General features: G+C 40.6%; 1 protein-coding gene across 3 annotated transcripts in view; it reads right to left on the bottom strand.

Annotated features, from left to right (window-relative positions):
* Window positions 1-13,415, bottom strand: part of DOC2B (double C2 domain beta) — a 452,434-nt gene that overhangs the window by 40,645 nt on the left and 398,374 nt on the right. The window contains exon 8 of one of the 3 annotated variants that reach the window (XM_072136267.1): window positions 7,796-8,182. The exons of the other annotated variants lie outside the window; for them this stretch is intronic. Coding sequence (XP_071992368.1) covers window positions 8,122-8,182 — 61 coding nt within the window. The 3' untranslated portion in view covers window positions 7,796-8,121. Of the gene's footprint in view, window positions 1-7,795; window positions 8,183-13,415 lie in introns of those variants that run through there. 3 annotated transcript variants of the gene reach the window in all.

The following is a 13,415-nucleotide window of genomic DNA, read 5'->3' as shown; positions in this document are numbered from 1 at the left end:
GGGAGCTTCACTACGTGACACATTTGGCAATGATGCACCAGCTCTGGCCCTGCCTCTCCGTCTGGCCCCACCACTGCCTCTTCCAACCTGTTCTGGTCGAGGACTCTCCTCCGTCTCAGAAGCACTGTGTTCACCCGGCCTCTCAACCCAGCTTGGGTCTGTCACCTCATCATCCTCCGATCCCTCAGTCTGCTCCCCCCTCCGACTTCCTGCCCTGACAACAACTTCACCACTGTCTGACAACCGTGTCTCCTCATCGTCGGACACCTCTTTACACACTTCTTCCACTACGTCAAGAAGGTCATCATCACCCACAGACTGCGACTGGTGGAAAACCTGGGCATCGGAAAATTGCTCAGCAGCAACCGGACAAGTGGTTTGTGACTGTGGGAAGGGTCCAGAAAACAGTTCCTCAGAGTATGCCGGTTCAAATGCCAAATTTTCATGGGAGGGGGCAGACTGGGGGGGAGGAGGCTGAGGTGCAGGAGCTGGAGGAGTGCCGATTTCGGTGACATGGGTGGACTGCGTGGAAGACTGACTGGTGGACAAATTGCTCGAAGCATTGTCGGCAATCCACGACATCACCTGTTCGCACTGTTCTGGCCTCAACAGTGCTCTACCACGAGTCCCAGTAACTTCAGACATGAACCTAGGGAGTGTAGCTCTGCGGCGTTCCCCTGCTCCCTCATAAGCAGGTGGTGTCTCACCCCGCCCAGGACCACGGCCTCTGACCCCTGCAGTAGTTGGACGCCCACGTCCCCGCCCTCGTCCTCTACCCCTAGCCCTCGGGTTAAACATTTTGAAAATGAAAGTTATAACTTTAATTTTTTTTTTACTTTTTTTTGTGTTTTTTTGTGTTTTTTAGTTTTTTTTGTGTTTTTTAGTTTTTAAAACCAAACGATGCTATCCTATTGCTATGGCTATTTTCTAGCCAAGTATGAAAGCCCACTGCTATGCCAGATGAGATGACGCTGAGTTATGAAAAAATAAACGTAAAATAAAAAGGAAATGGCAGACTGTGCCTAATTGAAATCCAACCCCTAATAAATTTTTCCACTTCGGTCTTTGCGATGGATATGTGCGTCACTAAGCGCTAAACACAGCGGTCGCGAGTCTCACTCCAAATTCCTCACAATTGGCTAGTAGATGCACTGCAGCAAGGACAGCCACCAGCAGATCAACCAGAAATAAAATATATATAACGCTATTGTAGGCGTAAGTAAGCCGTTTAGATTCTCCTTTGGCTATTTTCTAGCCAAGTATGAAAGCACACTGATGAGATGACGCTGAGTTATGAAAAAATAAACGTAAAATAAAAAGAAACTGCCAGACTGTGCCTAATTGAAATCCAACCCCTAATAAATTTTCCCACTTCGGTCTTTGCGATGGATATGTGCGTCACTAAGCGCTAAACACAGCGGTCGCAAGTCTCACTACAAATTCCTCACAATTGGCTAGTAGATGCACTGCAGCAAGGACAGCCACCAGCAGATCAACCAGAAATAAAATATATATAACGCTATTGTAGGCGTAAGAAAGCCGTTTGGATTCTCCTTTGGCTATTTTCTAGCCAAGTATGAAAGCACACTGATGAGATGACGCTGAGTTATGAAAAAATAAACGTAAAATAAAAAGAAACTGCCAGACTGTGCCTAATTGAAATCCAACCCCTAATAAATTTTCCCACTTCGGTCTTTGCGATGGATATGTGCGTCACTAAGCGCTAAACACAGCGTTCGCAAGTCTCACTCCAAATTCCTCACAATTGGCTAGTAGATGCACTGCAGCAAGGACAGCCACCAGCAGATCAACCAGAAATAAAATATATATAACGCTATTGTAGGCGTAAGTAAGCCGTTTGGATTCTCCTTTGGCTATTTTCTAGCCAAGTATGAAAGCACACTGATGAGATGACGCTGAGTTATGAAAAAATAAACGTAAAATAAAAAGAAACTGCCAGACTGTGCCTAATTGAAATCCAACCCCTAATAAATTTTCCCACTTCGGTCTTTGCGATGGATATGTGCGTCACTAAGCGCTAAACACAGCGGTCGCAAGTCTCACTACAAATTCCTCACAATTGGCTAGTAGATGCACTGCAGCAAGGACAGCCACCAGCAGATCAACCAGAAATAAAATATATATAACGCTATTGTAGGCGTAAGTAAGCCGTTTGGATTCTCCTTTGGCTATTTTCTAGCCAAGTATGAAAGCACACTGATGAGATGACGCTGAGTTATGAAAAAATAAACGTAAAATAAAAAGAAACTGCCAGACTGTGCCTAATTGAAATCCAACCCCTAATAAATTTTCCCACTTCGGTCTTTGCGATGGATATGTGCGTCACTAAGCGCTAAACACAGCGTTCGCAAGTCTCACCCCAAATTCCTCACAATTGGCTAGTAGATGCACTGCAGCAAGGACAGCCACCAGCAGATCAACCAGAAATAAAATATATATAACGCTATTGTAGGCGTAAGTAAGCCGTTTGGATTCTCCTTTGGCTATTTTCTAGCCAAGTATGAAAGCACACTGATGAGATGACGCTGAGTTATGAAAAAATAAACGTAAAATAAAAAGAAACTGCCAGACTGTGCCTAATTGAAATCCAACCCCTAATAAATTTTCCCACTTCGGTCTTTGCGATGGATATGTGCGTCACTAAGCGCTAAACACAGCGTTCGCAAGTCTCACCCCAAATTCCTCACAATTGGCTAGTAGATGCACTGCAGCAAGGACAGCCACCAGCAGATCAACCAGAAATAAAATATATATAACGCTATTGTAGGCGTAAGTAAGCCGTTTGGATTCTCCTTTGGCTATTTTCTAGCCAAGTATGAAAGCACACTGATGAGATGACGCTGAGTTATGAAAAAATAAACGTAAAATAAAAAGAAACTGGCATACTGTGCCTAATTGAAATCCAACCCCTAATAAATTTTCCCACTTCGGTCTTTGCGATGGATATGTGCGTCACTAAGCGCTAAACACAGCGGTCGCAAGTCTCACTCCAATTCCTCACAATTTGCTAGTAGATGCACTGCAGCAAGGACAGCCACCAGCAGATCAACCAGAAATAAAATATATATAACGCTATTGTAGGCGTAAGTAAGCCGTTTGGATTCTCCTATGGCTATTTTCTAGCCAAGTATGAAAGCACACTGCTATGCCAGATGAGATGACGCTGAGTTATGAAAAAATAAACGTAAAATAAAAAGTAAATGGCAGACTGTGCCTAATTGAAATCAAACCCCTAATAAATTTTCCCACTTTGGTGTTTGAGGTGGATATGTGTGTCACTAAGAGCTAAACACAACGGTAGCAAGTCCCCCTGCAAATTCCTCACAATATGGTACTAGCTGCACTACTAGTGCCAGCAAGCCCAGCCACAAGCAAACAAAAAAAAAAAAGTATAACGTTATTGTAGCCCTAAGAAGGGCTGTTGGGTTCTTGTTGAATCACTCCTGCCTAACACTATTCTAATAGAACACCCTAACGCTTTCCCTGACCAGCAGCAGCTCTCTCCCTAGCGGCATCCAGACAGAGAATGATCCGAGCAGCGCGGGCAGCGGCTAGTCTATCCCAGGGTCACCTGATCTGGCCAGCCAACCACTGCTATCGACGTGTAAGGGTACCACGTCATGCTGGGTGGAGTGCAGAGTCTCCTGGCTTGTGATTGGCTCTGTTTCTGGCCGCCAAAAAGCAAAACGGCGGGAGCTGCCATTTTCTCGAGCGGGCGAAGTATTCGTCCGAGCAACGAGCAGTTTCGAGTGCGCTAATGCTTGAACGAGCATCAAGCTCGGACGAGTATGTTCGCTCATCTCTAGTAAGGATCTTGGTTCTGGAGCTGAATTCATGTACGGAGCCAAACTCAGGTTTTTCATAACTTTGTTTCCAAGTAAAGTCCAAGACTTAATCTTTATGAAATGAATATCCATTTTGTTCTTATTGTATTGCAGTTGATACTTTGAATGCTTAGCAAGTACTTTGTTTCCTACTATAAAAAATACAATGTTTACATGGAGGGTCACAACTATGATTAATTAGTTTATACCATTTAGTTTGCCCTTAAGTATATTGCTTTCTCTATGCCCTTAGGTAATACATTTTAAAAGAAAACAACTTGGGATCTGTATATAAAGAACAAGCCCTCCAGCAGAAAGAAAATGTGAGACAGCTGGTTTAGTAAAAGAAATGTACAGAACAGCTTGTTTTATTTTTGCTTACTACTACTGAAAGCTCTACTGCCTATATAGTACAATATATCTGAAAAACAGGCATCACATACTTGGCTGGACAACCTTATAGTCATGGTTTCATGTTCTTATTGAAATACATTTTATCTAGAAAGTAGCAAAATGCAGTGAACCTATAATATAGTACAGATTGTAGTACAATCCAAGTCGTCACATTATATCCTCAAACATATATAATGTTTAATCTTTTACGTTTATTAATATGTATATACATATAGCATATATGTGTTTATTCTATCTCACTACAAGGTGAGTGAAAAGTCAGAGAGCTGATGTGATTCCATAGACTATGTGATTCCATCTAAGTATTCACAAAGAACAACAAAACAATGGGGGATATTTATCATACACCGGCGCTCTAGCACTGGGGAATGATAGGCCCGCTGCTGCATTTTCGCAGAATGATACATCTTGAGGCTTCCGCCTCTTAATGCATCGGCAAGCTGCTACGCAGCATCTGCCTGGCATAAAAGTAGACACAGCTGGCGACTTTTCACATCCCAGCCAGCCGCGCCCTCCGTCCGACCAGACACACCCACTTCCGCCCCTTCACTCCCCACTGGTGTGAAGGTGGTGAACTGGGGCAAATCAATAAGCTAGCATTTGCGATTTTTTCAGTGCCTCTAGTGATGCAGCTCAGAGGTCCTGAAACATATGCCCCAATGCGTTCAAATATGTGTACCGTATTTTCCGGGCCATTAGGCGCACCGGAATATAAGGCGCATCAGTCCGATGCGCCTTATATATGGAATAATTCCATATATAAGGCGCATCGGACTATAAGGCGCAGGGTCCGGGGGCGTGGCAGAGACCCGACGAGAAGAGACGCGACCCGAAGACGAGACCCGACGAGACGCGGCAACGCGGGGAAGGTGAGCGGGGAAGGTGGAGGAGGGCAGCGGACCATACTTACAAAGGTCCCCACTACCGGAGACAGCAGATCTCCAGCGGGAACTGCAGACCACGCGGCAGAAGTTGTTCGTGCCGCGTGGTCTGCAGTTCCCGCTGGAGATCTGCTGTCTCCGGTAGCGGGGACCTTTGTAAGTATGGTCCGCTGCCCTCATATAGGGCGCACCGGACTATAAGGCGCACTTTGGATTTCCAAGGAAATCCAAGGCTTTTATGTGCGCCTTATAGTCCGGAAAATACGGTAAGTTTCTATGAAAATTATGCAACAGCTTCCCCTAGACCGCCATAAAGAATTATGATCCCCCCCATGAAAAATATGCAAAAAAACCCAACCTACCCAGTTCCATTTTATCAGGGTGTGGCTTTAACCACTTATTTTGTGTGAACATGATTATTATTATACTTACTTAACAACAAATAAAGGAGATGTAAGTGCATATAAGTGCATAGCTTGTGACACAATTTAATTGTTAAATCTAGCACTCCGAATAAGTTGGATTGTCCGACAGCCTGACTCCCCCCCCCCCCCCCCCCGATTTGTGTTGCATGAAAGTCGATGAGGCAAAATATGATCGTGTGCGCCAAAAACCCCTGCTAAATGGGGCGCAAAATGGAAATCGTCGTAATATTCAACTATAGTGCGGTCCGCGGACCCTTAGTAAATAGCAAGCAGCAACCAAAATTTTAGCAGTGTTGAAGTCTTTGCCACTTTTGTGTCTCAGTGGTGTGAGGTGATATGTTGCAATACAGCCCTGCTGATAAATATTTCACAAAGATTGGAAAAAGATGCAGTTCAATCAAGTCCAAGTCAAGTCAAAGGGGGTCATTTATCTTTTAGTCGGGACATTAGTGCGAGGTCCATATCAACCTTTTTTTTTTTCTTCACAAAAGTTGCACAAAAGTCATGAATGATTCTAAACTTTTGTCTATGCCTGCTTGGAACTGGAGTTTATTTGCACCAAATTTGCACCATTTTATGGCGTTTTGTGCCAAAATTGTTAATTTTCTTTATTATGTGAACATCTAGATTTCAAAAATATATCAAATGCAAATATGCAAATGCACAAAAAAGAAGTTGCAAATATAAAAGAAAAGAAAAGTATAAGATAAATGACCTCCAAAGAGTGTTCATTTAGAGGACGGCAAAACAATCCTACAAAACTGATGCCAATTGGCCCAAATTATGGAAACACTTAGAAAACACAAAATAATCCAAGGAAAATCTATTTTTTCAGGAAATGTAGTCCATTATCATACCACTGTATTAGAAGACCAACATTTTAGGAGCCCCACTAATTTTATCAAATCTTTTTTCTCAAAAAATGAACATACCTGGTAACTCTGTTCCAAAAGTTTGTAGGAATTTTAGTGAAATATAGAAAAATGCTTCTTTTACTCTCTAACGCATTATGACATACATGTTTGTCATAATGCCATTAAGGATGTATGAAAGTGCTCACGGCTCTCACCGTGATCAGTGCTGGCACTGATCCTAGGTGTTAACCATTTAACTGCCATGGCAAAGCCACCAAATGGGATTCTCGCTCCCTGTGATGTCATCAGGGAGTGATGATCCGTTCCCATAACAGCTGGGAGTCTTTATAAGACTCCAGAACCTGTCATTTGGCAAGATCTATAACAGTGTGCCAGAGGCACAGTGTTATAGATACATAGCAAATTTTTCATAAACAGCAATACTGTATTATTGCAGTATTTGGTAAGAGAAATCACATCCCTTAGGAAAGCACAGTAAAAAAAATTTAATCCACAAGTAACATGGCGCAATTTCTGGAATTTTTTTCCAGATTCCCAGTAAACAGTATGGGATATAAAATAATGTCACTAGGAAGTACAATTTGTTAGGCAGAAAACAAGCCCCCATACAGCTCTGTAAACAGAAAAAAAAGTTATGGATTTTTAAAAACTGGTAGTGGAAATTGGAAACACAAAAAAATGGCTTGGTCAGGGGTTAATAGTATATTTCCTAAAAAAAGGATTTTTAAAAATAAAGAATCTTGTATTAGGCCATTCTGGACCTTTAAAGGAAGAGTGTAGTGTTCTGGGAATAAATAAGCCACTTGGTTATTGAGAGAAACAGTCTGGCTTCATTACATTAACAAGGAACAGTATTGCACAGACTGTTCTACCTTGTACTGAAGCAGTACTCAGAGCTTGGCTTATCTAATGTCTGCATGCCCCACCTAGGCAAAGTGCAGCATTAATCACACACAAGACGACAGTAATTTGGACAGCAGGAAAATGAACAGCGTGGTGGTGCAGCTTTATTCACAGACTGGCCAGCAGCTGCCTGAAAATAAACTGATTATGGCATAAATAATATGCACTGCAACCAAATATTTACTAAATATATCTAATACCTGCAGATGTTGCTAGTAGTATAGTATAGCCGAAAGCCATGCACTTCCTAAAATCACATTACGGTTTTACTCCCAAGTTTCCCATTTTATATAATGTAAACTATTATATTTTTGACAAATGACCCACACACAGAATGACAGCTTTGTTAAAGTATGTGCTCCTTTCACTGTTACTGCATATTTGTCACAATGAATAGCTCACAATTTTTAAACAATGTATTTAGAGTTTAGTTAATTTTTTAAAAGTTCAATCTGAGCTGACACATTTAAATTCAATTTTCTAATAGAAATCAAATTTGTATCAATAATTTCAAAATCAATGAATTTATCCACTCTCCATTGAGTTGTTGTATCACTGTCCTCTTTTTGACCTCCGGGCTTTACTGTAAGCCAGGGGTCAGGAACCTATAGCTCGCGAGCCAGATGTGGCTCTTTTGATGGCCCCATCTGCTTGCAGACAGAGCTCCTATCTGTCAATAGGATGGATGTGTGCGCCGTGCTCCAACGGGCTGCTCGTGGTGCATGCTGGTATTGGTAGTTTTCAGCTGGTCTGGTCCCCATTGGCCGCAGTAATGTGTCTAGCCGCGACAAGCACCATTTCCATCTGCTTGCAGGACACTCCAGAATCCCCTGCTTGGGCTGCAGATATAAAGGTAATTATTATGGCAGGCATGAATCCCAGACCCACCGTTCACCTCAGTATGTGTCATTATACACAGAGTTGTGAAATCACCTCAGCAGGAGATTATAATTTAGACAGTGCCCCCCCCCAAAAAGTCCCCTGAAACACCCCAAAAAAAATAATACACAACCACCCCCAAAAGTAAGGCCTTTTTCCGGGGGAGCCCTGGGTGAGGCCCGTTGGAGGGTTCTTATATGCATGGAAAAAAGCGGTAAGGCTACGTCCATGTCAAAAAATTTTCTGCACAGATTTCACTGCAATATGCGGAGAAATCCGCTCAGATTATTTATTCATATTGCTGTGGATGCAATCCGTGAACCCATAGAAGTCTATAATAGTTCCTCCAAAAGATGGGACACTGCTATAAATTAAATAGCGGCGGTTGCGGAATCTGCAAATCTCTGTAGACTGTACTAATGACTTCTTAAGCAATTGTTCTGTTAGTGACCCTTTAAACATATTGAACGGCTCTCACAGAATTATATTTTCAAATAGGTGGCGCTTATTGCTCTCTAAGCCAAAAAGGTTCCTGACCCCTGATGTAGGCTGTTGTGTGTTTTTCTATTTGTCTAGGTAGAAATGAACTAGAACATTGAGTGGCTAATGGACACTTCCACATTCTGAACAAGACCTGCCTTTCACACTAATGATGCACAGTAACAATTGGCAACTGGGTGGTAATGTTACTATTGTCTACTGGGAGCTTTATGTCTATTGGCTACATGAGGCACCATGACTACTGCCTACTGGGACCTTGTGGCTATTGGCTACAGGGAGCTGTTTGACCATTGGCTACAAGGCATCACATGACTACTAGCTACTGGGAGCTCCGTGACTATTGGCAACTTGATGATCTATGACTTTTGGCTACAAGGTGCTGAGTGACTATTGGCTACTGGAAGTCTTGTGAACGGCCCCCTTAGTCTCCCGCATTGGGCAGTGCATTTTCACTTACAACTTTTCTAAATTAGATAAGAGACAACAATATGAATTAACCCATCCAATAATGCAAATAAGGGGAATATGCTGGCGGCCTAGTTGCTAGTCCTGCATTCCCTCCTGCATATGGTGGACTCTATCTGTGACATCAACACCACATCCCTGTTCTCAGCAATACTCAGCTGAGTTGAGGACGTTAATAAGCAAGATAAAAAATATGAAAAAGTTTTTAGCATGCCGTCAATTATGTGCTCTATAATCTGTTACTGGAGGTTAGACAGTAAAATTTAGATCATTTACACATCGTTTGTTGACACGGTGCTGTGATGTTGAGAGAGTTGGGTGAGAGTGGGGTTAATGTGATATTTGTTTGGTAGTATGTATGTAGTATAATGTACTGTATATAGAAGATTGCGATAAAGCTTTCCAATATTGTACTGGTATTACTTTCATTGTGATGTTTTGTATTTTGAAAGAAAATGTAATAAAGAGGAAGTTAAACAAAGCATTTTCCAGGGCTGAATAAGGAAAATTCTACCTTAGTGCTACCTTTAAAGGCAGCTTCCTATACATCAATGTCATCAGTGCATGACATACAAGAAGCCTAGTAAAAACACATTTTTAAACACCAGTTATACAAATCCAGACTTTTGGTCGAAGTTTGGCCGAACTCGCAAGATCCAAGATTCCCTGGGTTTGCTCATTACTAGTCGTTACTAATTCTTCAAGGGATGCCTTAATTTATTATTGGCTTTTTGCCTGTTTTTTGGTTGATTTTTTTCTTGCCTTGCCACGCCTTGTGACTCATATTTATGAGGTGTCAGTGCCACAATTTTGCTCCTTTTTTGTTTTGGGCACTTAATTTGGATGCAGTTTGGGAATCCCAACATTTATCGTGCTGTTCTCAGTTCCCGACACTTCTTATGGCTCAATTTTTGGCGCATAGTTGGACTGGTCTAAGAAGTTTTATTTCACCTGCATGAATCTGGAATGAATTGGCACATGACCTTTTCGGTCATGTGTCAATTCATTATGGCCTTGCGCCACAATCTAACATCCCAGGCAAAATTGCTGCACAATTCATGTGCCACAATAAATGACCCTGTGACACTATTAATGAGTGCCCTGAAATTTTTCTTTTTATATTTTGATGCAGAATATGCACCAACTTTCATGTGGAAAACTGTAAGACGTTTTAGGGATTTCTGCATAGGCAAAAGGCAAAAGTGATGTAATTAAAAAATATGTAAAATCTCACTTATTCTTTCTGCTAGGCTAATAAGACTTCTGACTACTGCCTTGGGGTAGTTGCCTTCAGGGTAGTTTTTTGTGTCAAAACCATAAAAATCTCTGTGTGAACATGCTCTTAGAGATACTTTATACTGTGTTGTTTTCAGGCATATTGGGGGGAAAAACACAATCCTAGCCCTCATGCACACAAACATATCATGCATGCTACCCATTGTTTTTGTGGGTAGCTTACATCCTCATGCATTTTAGTCTATTGAAATGTGATAAATACTGATTCACCACAGGTGTCATCTATGTTCTGCCCATTTTTGCAGATAAGTTGCAAGGGGTTGAGACAAGCTACGGACATGATATAACAGAATTCTGTGTGCAGGTAGCCTAAAAGCAGTGATTTTCTTATACAATGCTAAACACAGTTTTTTTTTTACCCCTTAATTCTGTGGCCCTTTTAGTTTTTGCATTTCTCACTCCCATTCCTATCTTTTATTATTTTTCCATTTACAGAGCTATATGTTTTCTGCAGGACAGATTACAGAGCTGCTTGTAAGAGGCATTTCCTAGTTACACAATTTCCTTGTTTGCACCAGCGTGTGATGTAAACCCTGCCCCTATTGTCATATATCAGCAGGTTCTGTCTTCCTAATATATCTTGCAGGCAGCTGCACTGCTGATTAATTCAATGCCAGATTTTTTGTATAGCCATATTCTGTTTATGGAATTGTGTAAGGGGTTCTTTTTGCAGCATGATTTGTAGATTTGATTGATACTAACTTGAAGAATGGATAAAATATTTGTTAAATTATTTTTTTTTAATTACATTTAATTTTTCTGCTATGCTAACTGCATGCTATGAAAACGCAAAAAGAAAAATATTTTATATGTTTTAATAGATTGAGAAGTTTATGGGGATACCTGACATGTGTGTAATTTATTTAATATATTTATTTTGTTGCCTAGGCTATAAATGCTGATATAATATACTGTGGTACTTTGTGGTTTTATATTATATGCCTCTTTGTTCCTGTGCTTTTTTTCCTAAAATGTCAAGCTCCCTAAAGAAGCCTATGGAAAAAAGGCCAGCAGAAAAAAACACTACAGACAGTTTCAGTGAATTTCAGTGATCCAAAAAGACCACCTAAACACTAAAACCTGATATGTGTATACTATATATATGTATATTTTATTATGGCATTTAATTTAGTAATTTTGCAAAGAAAGTGACACAAAATGTTGTGCAGCAAAAAATTGTCCTTATTTATTGTAAGAACACACATAATTAACCATACACAATTCTAGGTCCAATTCTTATAATTGGAAATAAGAAAGTTGCTGGAAATAATTACATCTGATAGAAGAGGACTATGTGTAGCTAAATCTGACTTCTTCTGTAAGCCTCTTACCATGCGAAAATCTAAAGAACATGGTTATTAGTAGTCACTTCAAGGGCAGAAGCAGCATATTTTGTAGTTCAACCTTGTTAACTGTAGCTTCTGTAGGGAATATGCTACTATCTGGAAACATCAGATTCACCACCTATAACATGTAACATAAAATATTGTTATATATTGTTTCCCTTCTTGTAATAGATCTAAGTTAATGCAGAATTTCCTAAGATATTTGACAACAGTTTGCAATACTGTTATTCAGCCCCTATCAACAACTTATAAGATCTGCTTCTCTCAGCTGGGTTGTGGGCCACACATTGTTATAGGCGATGTCTTGGATTGGGCAACAAAAGACTGCAAGTTATAAGTGAATATTTGTGAATGGGGTAACATTGCATCGGGTGGCATTTTTTTTTACAGTCAAATAGTTGCAGACATTTCTATATATATTTTGAAAGTTCATTGATTTCTACAAACTCTACTAGAGGAACTGGGAAATGGCAGATATGATGACTGAAAGTTTGGTGCAATTTTTGTTGTGCTTATACAGATGGTTTGTATTTGGTTACTTACTCAAAAGTTGTGGCTTTGTGATCTCAACAGAGTTAAGAAGCTTAATCTAAGCTTAAGTCCATGTCAGACTGCAGTCACGTCTTACTTACATTTAAGGCAGGACAGATCAAGCTTTATTTACAGCAAGATTCAATGCAATACTCTCCCATGAGCTAATATTGTGACACTGAAACACATCTTTCCACATATATTGTTCATGAAAGCATCCCTGAACACATTTTGTAGTGTGGTGAATTTTCCATTAGAAAATATAATTGGAGTGGTGAGTTTGGTCACAAACAATGCCAAGATGGGCGGCCAAGGTAGGAGTCAAGGTTTCCCAATAGAACATTGCCCAGATACATCACAGACATAAATTGTACCTAGTTTGAAAACCCAAACTATCCATACATGAACTGTACAGCACAAATAATAGAAGGGAGTCCAATGTGTTATCTACCTGTGCATTGACTTCGGTCTCCAGCATCATTTCCATTAAAGTTAATCAATGTTATTTATAGAGAGACTGTCTGAACAACCCCTAGGGATAGTATGCTTCTCAACTTTCTCAGAATTTTGGGGCTTTTCAACTGTACAAAGTTAAATGTAATGGTAAAACAGAGGTAAAACAGTGCCATGTCCATCATTCTGCCTCTTCTGCTGCTCTAAGAGTCTCTGTGGCAGCAGCATAGATGGAAGCAGTGGTGCTGTGCTGTACCAGGGAATGTGCAGTTGTAATAGTAGTAGTTTTTTTCTTCACAACACAAAACAGTGAGGGTCACTGTTGAGGACCCGTAAATAGGAAAAAATTATAAAAGGGGGAATTTACAGGAAAGAGGGGCCTTGTTAGTGATGGTGGCAGGGTAAACAAAAGCGGGGAATTATAAAGTATAATAAAGATCTACAATGGGGGGATTACACATTGGGGGGCACAGTAAGAAAGGCATTATTAGATTTTTTATTACATTGTTCCATGACCAAATTCTCCTTCCTACGATGTGAAATTTGGGAGGTACGGCTTAGTGGTTAATCTAAAACCATTTTATGCAAAGTAATACTATGA

Source organism: Engystomops pustulosus, chromosome 2 (genome assembly GCF_040894005.1).
Source record: "Engystomops pustulosus chromosome 2, aEngPut4.maternal, whole genome shotgun sequence".
Taxonomy (NCBI): domain Eukaryota; kingdom Metazoa; phylum Chordata; class Amphibia; order Anura; family Leptodactylidae; genus Engystomops; species Engystomops pustulosus.
This window is presented reverse-complemented; position numbering and strand designations above follow the sequence as displayed.